This window comes from Vombatus ursinus, unplaced genomic scaffold, assembly GCF_900497805.2.
Source record: "Vombatus ursinus unplaced genomic scaffold, bare-nosed wombat genome assembly UNPS02014847.1, whole genome shotgun sequence".
Classification (NCBI taxonomy): Eukaryota; Metazoa; Chordata; class Mammalia; order Diprotodontia; family Vombatidae; genus Vombatus; species Vombatus ursinus.
In genome coordinates this window covers 16440937-16455504 of record NW_020954625.1, presented here as the reverse complement: position 1 = coordinate 16455504, position 14568 = coordinate 16440937, and the positions used below count along the sequence as shown (strand labels likewise).

General features: G+C 43.9%; 1 protein-coding gene across 1 annotated transcript in view; it reads right to left on the bottom strand.

Annotated features, from left to right (window-relative positions):
• Positions 1 to 14568, bottom strand: part of IPMK (inositol polyphosphate multikinase) — an 85696-nt gene that overhangs the window by 61334 nt on the left and 9794 nt on the right. Inside the window, exon 2 of the mRNA XM_027840613.1 lies at positions 14501 to 14568. Within this exon, the coding sequence (XP_027696414.1) occupies positions 14501 to 14568 (68 nt within the window). The remainder of the gene's footprint in view (positions 1 to 14500) is intronic.

Here is a 14568-nt window from a genome sequence, read left to right as displayed (position 1 = left end):
AAGAAGAAGAAGAAGAAGAAGAAGAAGAAGAAGAAGAAGAAGAAGAAACAACATTGGCTACACACAGACAAAATGGGGATGCAGCCAAGGGGAAGAAGTCTGATGATTTCTCCTCAGGATTGGAGTTGGTTTCACCATGAACGGGGGGATTCAGCATGTCATGAGTCACTTGGTCATTATCACAGTGCTCATGATAAGGATTCACAAAAAGCTGCCATGAAAGTAATTGCAGTTCATTTACCTGTGTCTTTTGTAGAGGATGAGGTATGAAGAATTTGATGAAGACCCACCAAACTAAACCAATATCCAATTCAATTTGTCATGTGCTTACTTTACACTGACGCTGTGCGAAGTGTGGAAGCATATTGAGTACTCCTCCCCAATGATATTAGAACACTTTAGTCTGAAGTCTCATGTCAATTCTGAAATAATTAAATTGTTTTGCATAATTCTTATTGAAGCCTTCACCAGTTTCTAAAAGGAGGATCTGATCAGCCTAAGAAGGACTCCTCCAGGAAGTCATTAGTAATCAGACTGAGAAGGATGAATTCTATTTAATTCTGTCTATAAAAGTTTATCTCCAGAGGTCACCTTTGACCAAATCAAAAGGAGACTCTTTAAACTGTAAGGCTTAGAGGGAGTGGTTAAAGAGGGTTGGATGGTTTGGGGGAAATGATTCTCCAGGGTGTGCCTATATTTTCAGTGACCATGGCTCTGTTTGTTGAACTTGGAAGCTCTGTAACTATGTCATATCTTAATGCAGATTTTTATCTTGGGAATACTATAAAATGTAACTCAAAAATGGCTTGTATGACAGATTTTCAAGGGCAGGATGAATTCTGTCCCTTTGTATTTTCTCTCTAAGCAGACATATTGAGAATTAGAATTAATTCAACAAATAAAATTTGTCTCTGGCAAGCCTGTGTCCAAACACAAAGTATGATATTTTTCTTCCACACTAGGCAGTAGGAATACAAAGGGAAAAATGGAAAACAGGCCCAGCTTTCCATTCTACCAGGGGAACAGATACAGCATGGAGGAAGAGAGCTCTAATACCAAAAAAGATCAGAAAATGCTTTGGGCAGAGATGCCAACTGAGCTGATCCTTGAGAGAAAACTGTGATCAAAAAAAGTTCCTTACATCTTTTATGGAATCTTGTATATGATTTCTTCTGCATGGGAGACAAAACCTTCAAAGCAGTGATTATTCTAGGAAATCAAATTCCTATCTAAAGTCAAATGTGCAATGTGGGATCTTGTGCTCTCTAAACTTTTGTGATAAATAAAATAGAAAAAATAAATGCTCCTCCAAAATGCCACCATCCCACAGGATGTCCATTCTCAAGTCTGAATGGAAAAGGAATTCCAGAATCACAGAATCGCAAAGTTGGAAGGGCCTTTGGTGCCATTTAATCCAGTGTAAGCCCAAAAGGAATCCTTCTAACATCCATGCTCTGCTTGAAGAATTCCAGCACTGTGAGGTGCCAGGTTCTACTCTGGACAGCCCTAAACAGTAGGAAGTCTTTCCTGGCATCAAACTTAGATCTGATTCGTGGCAATTTCCATCCACTACTCCTGGCTCTACCCTTGGAAGCAGAACAGGTCTGGTCACTAGACTACAGGAGGGGCGCCTGGCCCCATCCTTCCCAGCCTTTCCTCTTCCAGGCTAAGCAATCAACAATTAACAAAGCATGTGTTAGTATTTAAAATGTGCCAGGCACTGGGAATATGAAGACAAAAGAACAGTTACTGATCCCAAGTCACCTCTAGTCTAGCAAGGGGAGGCAATATGCCCACAGACAGGTATAAGCTCAATGCCTACAAGACAGAAGGTAACCAGGGGTGGCCAGTGCTAGCAGCTGGGGCCATAGAGTTCTAGGGAAGGTTTCACGTAGAAGGGGGTAGCTGAGCTTGGCTCTGAAGGAAGAAGTCAGGAGAAAAGCCATTTCAGACATCAGGGCAGCCAGTGCAAAGGCACCAACCTGGGAACAAGACCATCACGCATGAGGAATAGGAAGGAGGATGACAGTCTGGCTACACAGGAGGAAAGAAGCCTAATGGAAAGGTACGTAACCAATCCTCACGACAAGGAGTACAGGCCCTTCCCCATTCCTGTAAATGGTGAGATGCTCCAGATTTCCTGTTTGTAGAGGACACTGCATTAAGCTTGAGAGCTCTGCAGAATATCCTGAGCTCCACACTCATTCAAAAAAAGGGGCATAATTATTCCCACAAGAAAAAACAAGCAAATTAAGGGTATCTGTTGTACAGAAAATGACATGAGGGGATGCGTATTTGTGTGTGAGTTATGAGCCCACATGCACACAAGCACACACGCATCATGGACAGAAATTGTTCATTAGCTGGGCCCAGAACTGACCTGGAGGTGTGGAAGAGAATCAACTGCCTTGGAAAACTGAGCAGTGATATTAACGACTTCAAGCTTCTTCCTGTAACAAAAGCCCATCTTTTTATACTCTTCTAGTGATTTTGTAAGGCTGCAAGACAATGAAGACTTCAGTGTCCAAAGAATTCAAGTTGAAGGTCATCAAGGGGGAAAAAAGAAGATTATGGTGGGCTGGCATCCACACAATGCCAGAAAAAAATGTGCAAAAGAAGTACCTGAGGGATGTCATCAGAGGAGGGTGGTAGCAGTGTCCTATTCCCCCACCCCCATGCAAGTTGTCAGCCTGTTTTTTCCCTACAATGATCTTTCAATTGTCCTTGAGAGTTGATTGGCTCAGGCTATTGCACTCACTTCTTGGCCTCCTGAGTCCAAAACAACCAGAAGGGGCTCCAGCCACCACCCTCTGAAGCCAGAGATGCATACAGCTGGAACAATTCCCAGGTGTCCCCAGTGAAAATCCTTCCCCTGAAAAGGAGAAGCTGAATGACCTTCGAGCGTTTCGTTTCACTTCAATATTAAACCTAAACTCCCAGGGGACTGGCCTGAGTCAGGCCCTGTCCAGACCACGTGGTGAGCATGAGGAATAAGCACCAGATAGCCACACGCTGCATTCCTGTCCACGTTACATCAAGGGAACTAGAGGAAGCCCCGCCCCCTTCCAATAATGGGTAGATGCCCTCAGGGAATTTATGGGGAAAGCACAAGATCCAAGGGTATAAAAGGAATACAAGCTGCATCACAGGAGGTAGTCCCCACAAGGATTCTATTTACAGATCCCACTTGCTACTATCTGCTACTATGTGCCAGCCAGATACATATAATAGTTACATGTAGTTAAGTGTAACATAAGGAAGGGAGTGATTGGTGACAAGGGAGAGAGATCAGGAAAAGGGCCCTGGATCCAATTTAAGGATTGGGGGAGGGGGGAGGTTACGAAAGGCTTCATGGAAGAGAAGATTCTGAGCCTTAAAGGAAGAGGCAGATTCTGAGGAGGACCAAGTTCATTCCAATTATAGAGAAAAATCAGCATAATGCCTGGAACAAAAAGTTATAGAGGATCACAGATCTAAGTTAGAAGGGACTTCAGAGATCACCTATCCAACACTCTCGTTTTATAGATGAGGATCACTGAGACCCAGAAGTTTAGTGACTTGTCCAAGGTCACAAGACTGCTAAGCATCAAAGTGGTGATTTGAACTCAGGACCTCTGACCCTAGGGCTAGTGCTCCTTCCACTGAGAAATGCTGCCATTTCTGGCACATGGAATTGGAGAAACCACTAATAATCTAATGTGGCTGAAAAACATACCGTGTGAAGGGAAGTAATGTGAATCATTTTAAGTAGAAAGTGGGGTTAAAATATTACCCGCCAAAAACAAGGAACCTTTCAATGGCTGAGGAATAGGAGAGCCCAGGCTAAAGTTCAGCTATTTCTGTTGCTTAGTCACTTTTTTTTTTCAGTGCCGTTGGACCGTATGTGACCCCATTTGGGGTTTTCTTGGCAAAAGGTCTTCTTCACTCCAGGACTAGAGCTGCACCCACTGCACCACCTAGCTGCCCAGGTCTTAAAGGCCAGCCTAAGGAGTCTATGGGTAGCTAGGTGGGCACTGAATAGAGCACTGGCCCTGGAGTCAGAAAGATTCCCCTTCCAGAATTCAAATCCAGCCTCAGACACTTACTACCTGTGTGACCCTGGGCAAGTCACTTGAACCATTTGCCTCAGTTGCTTCATCTGTAAAATGAGCTGGAGAAGGAAATGGCAAATCCAATATCTTTGCAAGAAAATCCCAAGTGGGGTCACAATGAAAAAACAACAAGGAGTTGGTATTTTATCCTAGAGGCAAAAGAGAGTCACTCTAATATGGTTTTGTGAAACAGAGTAAAACAGGTTCATTAGAGAGATTACTAGGGATAAGTATCTGGGGCATTAGTGATGGGTAATAATAATAACAATAACAATAATAGCTAGCACTTCAATTTGCAAAGCACTACAGAAGTTATCTCATTTGATTCTCCAACCCAGAGACAGGTGCCATTATTAACCACATTTTACAGATAAGAAACTGAGGCAGAAAGGATTAAGTGATTTGCCCAGGGTCACACAGTTAAGTGGCTGAGGCACGTATTAAAGTAAGGTCATCCTAACTCCAAGTCCAACACTATCCAGGTAGGGAGAACTGTTAAATTTTTACAGCAGTCCACGAGAGACATAATGACTGCTTGGCTATACTGGTTGTAATGCCTGTGAAGCAAGAGAAGTCATGAAGGCATAATCAACAGGACTTGGCAAGATACTGGATACTGAACATGAAGAAGGGAAAAAAGTCCAAAATGATTCCAAGGCTTTAAGCCTGAATGATTAAAGAGATGAAAGGGGTTATCAACAGGAACAGGAAAATTGGGAGAACTGACTGGTTCGGAGGGAGGAGGACAAGCTGGGTTTTGGCTATGATACCTGATATGTACCATGTTTGATGTACGGTCAGATGGGCACGCCAAAAAGAGCCCTGGGAGATCAGACGTAGAAATCTTCATTTATAAGCCATCTGCTTAGAGGTGATAGGTGAATCTGAATCAATAAAAGATAACTCCAAGAGACAGACTGTAAAGAGTGAAAAGGGCCGAGGACACAGCCCTGGGGAAACCAACACTGAGGGACCTTGGAGGTGAAGACAGGGCAAAGGAAACTGAGAAATGTCACAGAGGCAGGAAAACCCACAAAGGCTAAGAGAAAAGAGTGCATGCAAGTGGAAGGAGCTGAAGAGCCAACGGGTAGTAAAGCAGGAGTTCCTGGTAAGAGTATAAACAACTCTACCTAGAGTTCAGCCCTAAAAGGGAAATAGGGTGATCGCTGGAAGAGGTTAAAAATTTCATCAAGAGATAGAATGGGGGCAGCTAGATGGCGCAGTGGGTAGAGCACTGGCTCTGGATTCAGGAAGACCTGAGTTCAAATCTGGCCTCAGACACTTCACACTTAGCAGCTGTGTGACCCTGGGCAAGTCACTTCACCCTATTGCCTAGTTAAAAAAAAAAAGAGAGAGAGAGAGCGAGAGATAGAATGGTCACTGGGGTAAGCTCCTGGGGAGGCTGGAGGAGATAAGATTAAGGGCCAGAGTCAAGGGCTTAGCCCTGGCAAGCAGCGCCAATTGCCATCCTCTGGATGAGAATAGGAAAAATGGCAAAAGGATAGATGAAGAGGCAGTAATGTTTGGAGGGATGAATTGGGAGAGAAACAGGAATTCACAAGAATATATGCCCTCACTCTGATAAAAGAGAGGGCATCTCCTGAGTTTCTTGATCGGGCAAGTAGAGTCAGTCATATTAGCTGAAGAAAAGGACTGCCAAAGGACACAGCATCTCATACCATCTCTAAACAGACTCCCCCTCCCCTCTATCCTGTCTCTCCTGGGCATCTATCTCTACCTGACCATATATCAACTACCTCATCATATCCAAAACTCAACTCATTGTCTTCCCACAAACTCCTACTGCAAGGAATCCAGTGAGGGTAAATAATGGTAAGGGTAAATAACATGAACCTAATATCCAAGGCCTCTTGACTCCCTCCAGACCCTTTCAATGGTTTGGGAGTATTAGTACTGGTCTAATACCAACAAAATCCTAAAGTGTCCAGGCAACTAGGTGGTGCAGTGGATAAGAGCACCAGCCTTGAAGTCTGGAGGACCTGAGTTTAAATCAGGCCTCAGACACGTTACACTTACTAGCTGTGTGCCTCGGGGCAAGTCACTTAAGCCCAACTGCCTCACACCAAAAAAAAAAAAAAAAAAGAAAAATTCTAAAGTGTCCAACCAAAAGTAGGTAAACTTTCATAATCTAAGGCCTTGGTTCTCAAGGTGGAGTCTGAAGGTATATAAAGGTCCCCAAGACCTTTTCAGGGGATCCTTGAGGTAAAAAATATTTTCATAATACTAAGATGTTTTAATTTTTAATATAATAAATATTGCTAGATATAATTCCCATAAACAAGAGCACTTGGGAGGAGAGGAAGAGAGTCTTGTGGCATTTAAAAAGTTCTAGAGACATAATTTCTGGACAATTAGCAATTTTATTAATTTTAATAAAAGGTCGGTGGCACTCTCGAAGGCTCTCAAAGACCCTCATGGAGTTGGGCCCTTGGTTTATATGCCCTTGGAAGAGGAGTGTTCCTGAAGGTGGCAATCAACTCTGATTAACAATTAATGAGAGAACAAATATTACAATGAGGGGCTAGACTTACGCTAATGAACTTTGATTATGTCATTTACTTCTAAACTACCCAGCCTTGGGCAATCAATTCAAAGAAATTATCCCCACCCAAACCTGAGCAAAAGGTTGGGTGGGGTCAGACCAAGATTGAGGAGAGTTAATTCAATTTCATTATTAGCAATGTCCTTCAAAAGACTGAACTTTTGAAATAAGGACTTTAGAAAAAGGGGGAACTCTGGATCTCCCCAAATCAATGGTTATTAATAATCATTTCTCTCAGTCTCAATAATTTTTAAGTGTATTGGGGGGCTTAGATCATTCCTAGGACCAAAAATTGTGAGACCGGTACACTACACTCAGCTGCCACATGACAATTCCTTCTTGTCTTAATTTTGGTCTTCTCTTTAGGATAATTGACTTAGACTAACTACCTAAGAAGAAGAGTTCTTCATTGCACAGCATCTTAGTGATGTCAGATAGTGATGGGTGAATGCTCTGGCTTTTAAGCCAATTACACTATACAAAAGACACAAACTACCCATTTTAAAGGTTTTCGTGGATAGTCAATATTACCATAAAATTACTACCAATTCTAACTTTTTAAGGGTTTTGCCCTCCAAAGACATACACATTTTTAGGATAAAAGTAAACTGCAAGAACTCAAAGGCAGTATTCAATAGGAGTGCAAACAAGATCTTTACTTCAAGTTACTCAGTCTCAAATAACTAAAACCATTAAAATCAAGGTTTCTGTTATAGCTTCCTATACTACAAACCACATCTACTTTATTTCATTAATTCTTCTTAAACATTTTTTAAGTGAACTGGCTTATTGTGGCCTCAAATCTCCAAATATTTATTTCCAAAAAGCTACTAAGGACCATTATCACTCATGAGAACATTTCTATTCTGCTCACATCTAAACAAAAAGACTGATTCATCAGGAAATGAGGCAGAGAGTCAGACGTAGAAGTTTTCAAAATTCTGATCACTTCACACAGGGGAATTTTTTATCCTTTACCATAAGAACTTGGAGAAACTCAGAAATTGCCCTTTGATCCTCTCTCTCCATTGTTGAGTAAATGGTAACTCTGGCTGCTTAAAAATGCACAGCATTGCCTTGTACTTTCCTACTGATTGTCCTGTGAAGGAAAGGGACAATGTTGTAAGAGCCTGACAGATCGCCCCATTGGCTTGCCTGCTGCTTCAAGTTCCTTTTCTCTTCAAACTTTGACACTTTCCAAATGGGAGTAAACAAGGATAAAAAAATGCTGAGCCAGGTGTCTTATCAGGCAACTGGATCCCAGAGAGTCCTCTCATTGGACAAGTTTAGAGCTGGGCTTCTTCCCTACATCACTTTCTCAGCAAACACTGACCCCTGCATTCAGATCAATATACCAGTCAATCAACTAGCATCTATTAAATGCCTAATATGTGCCAAGCACCGTGTTAAGGCACTAGGGATACAAAGAAAAGCAAAAGACCTGGCATAGGCAGTATACTGTCTAAAGGGGGAAACAACATGCAAACAACTAAATATACACACACACGATATAGAAAGGATAAAATGGGGGTTGCCTCACAGGAAAGGCATTAGATTAAGGGGGACTAAAGAAATCATAAAAAAGGGAAAAGGACTCACATGTACAAAAATATTTATAGCAGCTCTTTCTGTGGTGGCAAAGAATTGGAAATTGAGGGGAAGCCCATCTGTCAGGGAGTGGCTGAACAAGTTGTGGTATATGTTAGTGATAGAATACTATCATGCTATAAGAAATGGTGAGCAGGAGGACTTCAGAAAAACCTGGAAAGACTTACACAAACTGATATTAAGTGAAGTGAGCAGAACCAGGAGAACACTGTACACAGTAAACAGCAACATTGGGCGATGATCACATATGATTGACCAAGCTCTTCTCACCAATACAATGATCTAAGACAATTCCAGAAGATTCCTGATGGAAAATGCTGTCCACATCCAGAGAAAGAACTATGGAGTCTGAATACAGATTGAAGCATACTATTTTCACTTTGGGGTTTTTTTTTGTTTTTTTCCTTTTGTTCTATTTCTTCTTTCACAACACGACTGATGTGGAAATATGTTTTACATTATTGTACATGTAAAACCTGTATCAGATCGCTTGCCATCTTAGGGAGGAAGAATGGGATGGAAGGAGGAAGAAAAAATTTGAAACTCAAAATCTTATAAAAAATAGACGTCGAAAAGACTATCTTCACATGTAATTGGAAAAAGTAAAATACTATTAAATTTTTTTTAAAAATTATTAAGAACTTGGAAAGGCTTCTTGCAGAAGGTGGATTTTAGCTGAGACTTGAAGGAAGCAAGGAGGTAGAAATGAAGGTGAGGGTTCCAGTCATGGGGGTCAGCCAGTGAAACCACTTGGAAACCAGAGATGGAATGGTGTGTTCGAGGAACAGCAAAGAGGGAGGGGAAGGGAATAAGCATTTATATAACTCCTACTACGTTCCAGGAGCTGTATTAAGTGCTCGAGAAACATCACCTCCTTTGATTCTCACAATAACCCTAACAAAGTCGGTGCTATTATCATCCTCATTTTATAATTGAGAAAACTGAGGCAAACAGAGGTTAAGTGATTTACCCAGGATCATACAGTTGGTAAGTTTCTGTGACAGAATTTGAAATCAGGTCTTTCTGACTCCACTGTGCCACCTAAGGGTTTAAGATTGAATATTTGATCCTGGAAGTAATAGGGATCTACTGGAATTTACTGAGCAGTGGATGACATGGTAAGATCTGCACTTCAGAAATACCAATTTAACAAGTGAGTATGAGATAGAATGGAGTGGGGAGAGACTTGAGGCAGGGAAACCCACCAACAGGTTATTGCAATAGTTCAGGTATGAGGCAATGAGAGCCTACACCAGGATGTTGGCAGTGTCAAAGGATAGAAGGGGGCAAATACAAAAAATACTACAAAAGCTTACTGGATATGATCACTGATTAGATATAGCAAATGAGAGAGAGTTAAGAGTCAAAGATGACACTAGGTTGGGAGTTTGGTTGACTAGAAAGATAGTGGTACCCTCAACAATAATATGTAAGTTAGGAAGAGGGGAAGGTTTTGGAATAAAGATAATGAGTTCAGTTCTGCACATGTGAAATTACAGATATCTACTGGGACAGCTAGCTCAAGATGTCTACTAGGCAGCTGGAAACTGAAGCTTGGGAGAGGTGTTAGGGCCCGACAAGTACATTGAGAGACATCCGAACAGAGATGGTAATTTAAACCAGGAGAGCTGATGATCTCATCGTAGAGGGAGAACAGAAGAGGGCCCAGGACAGACCCTTGGAGGATATCTACTGTCAGCAGACATGGCCTTTGATGAAGATCCAGCCAAGGAAACAGAAGGAGCACTCTGACAAGTAGGAAGAAAAACAGGAGAGAGTAGTGTCCTGAAATCCCAGAGAAGAGAATATCGAGGAGAAGACAGGGTGACTGACAATGTCAAAAGTTGGAGGGGTCAAGGAGGATGAAGATTAAGAAAAGGCTCTTAGACTTGTCAATTAAGAGACCATTGGTAACTTTAGAAAAAGCAGTTCCAGTTGCATGATAAGATTGGAAGCCAGACTGCAAAGACTTAAGAAGAAAGTGAGAAGAATCAGAGTTATGTCTTGTAGCATACAAGGAGGTGAGCCCCCAAAGGAAGATGGACAGCACCACAGCCAAGCAGCAATGGAGGGTTCTTTGAGGATGGGAACATGTGGGCATGTTCACCCTGTCTTTGGCTACAGCTCCAAGCTATGTACACTTGAAGTTTAAGTTTGAGATTTGTGGCCAGGCTACACTGACATCTCTTTCAGAAGACTTTTTGCAACTCAAAAGGATGACACAAACCTGAAAACCGAAGACCTATTATTTTAAAATAAAGGAAAAATGCCACCTTCATCTTTCACAAGTAAAACTATAACAGAATATGGGATAGAAACAAAGAAAAATCTGAGCCTAGTATATTCTCCATTAAGTATCAAAGAGACATCCTGAGCTCTGGCCCGAGCTCAAGCCACTAAAGACCAGCTATTAAAGCAGGTCCTGTTTCAAATGCCTTCCAATTCATCATGAAGATACCTTCCTAATGAAGACAAAACAGTTTTATGTAATAGTCAGTCAACAAGCTTGTATTTATTGGGTGCTTGCTAAGGGCTTGGGGGAGGGCGAGTACCAACATAGAAAAAATAACTCAATACATACAAGCTATCTGCAGGCTAAATGGAAGAGAATCTGAGGAGAGCAAAAGTTCAGATGAAATGGAAACAAGTTTCTAGTTAATATAAGTGAAGCACACTACAACCCAAAGCAGCTGCAGTAATTTGATTTTGCTATGAACTGAGGTCAAAAGATTATACCCAAGCAACTGGGAATGTTTAGCCTGAATGAGAACCTTCACAAGGGACACGATGATAGCTGCCTTCAAGTCTAAAGAAAAGGTCAGCTGTCTTTAATGCCAAAGGGGAGAACTAAGAACAAACAGAGAGGCAGATTTGGCTTCCTGAGGAGAACTGGTCCAAAACGAAGTGGCTGCCTCACCCGGGAGGGTAGAGCACTGATTCGGGGGTAGCAGGGACCCCCACAGGCCATCACGTCCTACTCCCTCTTTCTATAGATGAGGAAGTGGAGGCACACGGTTGGGTGACCTGCAGGGTCACACGGCTACTGTTTGAGGTGGATTCTGACTGCAGGGACAACACTCTTACCACTGCAAGTCTTCATTCTGGAGCCGAATGACCAAGTCAACAAGCATTTATACTAAGCATCTACTACACATATGCCAGGGGATACGAAGGTAAAAGACAGTCCCTGCTCTCAAGAAGCTCACAAGTCTAATGGGAGAGACAACATACAAACTACTAAAACGGCCATCGTGACAAGATCCCAAATGGGTAAGACAGAGCTCCCTTTTTACGGAAGAATCAACCTAATAACTGATTTATTCCATAATAAACTGAACCAGAAGTCTTAGTTTTTTTCTGTCAAATTCTAGTCAGTACTCATCTGTGTATGGATTCTCAGCAGCCCCTTCGGAGATAACCAATACAGCCTCTATAATCAACACCTTTCTAGCATCCTCCACCCCACCCCACCCCCAGCCCCATTACCTGACAGTACATGCTCTGGGCGTCTAATTAGCCTACCTAAAACAGGGGGCTGCCTTCCAAATCTGACTTGGTATTACATCTGCAATTGGGCTTTTCAAGCCTCGGACTTCCTCCAGAGTGGATTAGTTTATCTGATTTAACCAGATGCATAAAGGGATCAAGGTCAGGGGTTCAACCCACGTGAGCCACTTAGTTTCTCTTTTCCATGACCGCCCTAGAAGTGGAAGGCTGACACTCAAACTGCCTGGGACCTGCAAGGTCTCCCTCTGCCTCAGGGCCATCTCCAGCCATCCTGATCTGTAGTTTGCCACCGGACCCAGATGGCTCTGGAGAAGAAAGTGAGGCTAGTGGCTTTGCACAGCCCTGCCTCACTTCAATCTAATTCACTTGCAAGTCATGACATCACCTTCCCAATGTCAGAGTCCTCTTCCAGAAAGAAGGACAAACAACCACAGCCACTTTCTCTTTTCCATGACCACCCTCGAAGTGGAAGGCTGACACTCAGGCAAACTGCTTGGGACCTGCACTCAAGGATCACAGGCTTGGAGGGGTTTGCTGCAGGTGTCTGCAGTCACCTCTCAAGTGGGGTCCAATTCTACCATTCTACAACTCCCCCAGATCCATAATCATTCTCTAAACATGCCCCACCCGTCTTGTGCCTGAGTGCCTCAGCGCAACAGAGCTAGCCTGGCAGGGCCAACCTTGGTGTGGAAAAGCAACAACTGACCAACTGACAACCTTTACAAAATTCAGCATTTTCTGATAACAAAGCCCATGTGGAAAAGGAATAAACTAAAAAAAAAAAAAAGGAAAAGGAATAAACTGAATCAGGCCACACAGGAAAAAGTTTTCAATTCACAAGACTATTCAGGCTTCAAAGGCCATCACTAACCAAAGAATTAACTTGGAGGTGTAGCAAGAGAGCTTGCTACTTTTAAATACATTGACATTGTTTCTTTTAATAATCATCATTAAATCATAGTACTCCCACCTTTCCCCAGAGGAAACAACAATGTATAATTCTGGACTGGGAAAGTCAAAGTATCACACAAAAAGGGATTAAATGAAATGGGGTCTGCTTTGTCAGAAATAGAACAAGCCCTTTGATGAGACCTTCATTCTCTTCCTCCTGGCCAACCCACAGCAGCAAATGTTACCTAAAGAGGGGGTATTACAAACTAGGGTTTCAGTACCACCTCGGCTACCCCTACAGGGAAAATCAAGGCTCTACTAAGAATACCCTGGAAAAGGAGGAGGTGGAGGGGAAGAGAAAAACTGGAGAAGTCAAAGATAAGGCTGACTCACCCCACTTAAAAAACAAAAACAAACCCCCCCCAAAAAAAGGGCCCCCTCCAGCAATGCAGCTGCTGAATGTCATCCCAAACCAGGCCCAGGCAGCTTGAGCTGAGCCTACTTCCCTACCCAGCCCAGTAAAGGGAAGTTCCTGCCTGTCACAACTAGGACAAGAATTTCAACTCTCTCCCTCCCCCCCCTACCCCCAGCGTCCTCTCTGGGGGAGATAGGGGCAATTCTCTCCCTTACTTCATGCATAGATACCCCAGGCCTGGGAAGTTACCTCCATTTTCCAAGTCAAAACACTCTACCTCTGTGGGCCTCAGTTTCCTCCCATGTAAAAATGTCTGAACTAGATGACTTAGGGGTAGCAACTTAGAGCACTGAGCCTGGAGTCAAAAAGACCTGAGTTCAAATCCAGCCTCAGACACTTACAAGCTGTGTGAATCTAGGCAAGTCACTTGATCTGTCTGCCTCAGTTTCCTCAATTGTAAAATGTGGATCATAACAGGGTTGTATGAGATAAAATTTGTAAAGTGCTTAGCACAGTGTCTCACAGAGAGCAAGCAAGCGCTCTGGAATCCTTATTCTCTCCAGCCTGCGATAACGGAAATCCCCATCCCCAACCTGGATCTCAGGCTCCCAAGCCACAAAATGAGGGAGCTGAACCAGAGGCACTCTTGTCTGGGCCTCAGTTTCCTCACCTTTACCGTGAAGGAAGTGGAGGTCAGAAGTCTCCTCCTACACAAAATCGTACGATCCAACCTCTTCATGTCAGAGAAGTCACTCAATAGGCGTTTATTAATCTCCTACTATGTGCTAAGCACAGAGGATCCCAAGAAAGGCAAAGACACAGCCCTTACCTAGGAGGAGCTCCCAGACCCAAGGGACCTGCAACCATGCCCATAATTCTGACCTAACAACCACACTGATTGCGCACTTTAAGGCCAGAAAAGCACTTGATATATAGTCTCATCTGAGCCTCGCAACGAGCCTGGGAGGTAGATGCTATTATCATCCTCAATTTACAGATGAGGAAACTGAGGCAGGCAGGTGAAGCGACTTGTCCAGAGCTACCCAGCTAGTTCTTCGCCACTCCGGGTCTAACAGCCCCCAGTCCCACGACCCCAACCCTGCGTTTGACAAAGGCAGACGCTGGACAGGGGCGGCCAAGCGGTCTCCGAGGAGGGGGCGCACTGCATCCCCCCGACCAAGGCTAAAGCCCCGTCGGGTCCACAGCCCGAGATCCCACAGTGTCGTCCGGCCCCCCCGGGCGGATCCGCGGGACCCAGGAGGCCGCCGCGGCCGCGGAGCCCGGGCCTGGGCAGCCCAGCCGGAGGACACCGCGGCCGGGGGCGCCCCGAGGCCCGGCCCTTCCCGTCTGCGAGGAGGAAATCCGGGCTGGGGGAGGGGAAGCGCCTCGGACTGGCGGGGGCGCCGAGCCGGGGGGCGCACTCACCCACTTTGTCCTTGCCGTACATGTGCCCGGCCACCTGGTGCGAGAGCGGGACGCAGCCGTTGAGCAGG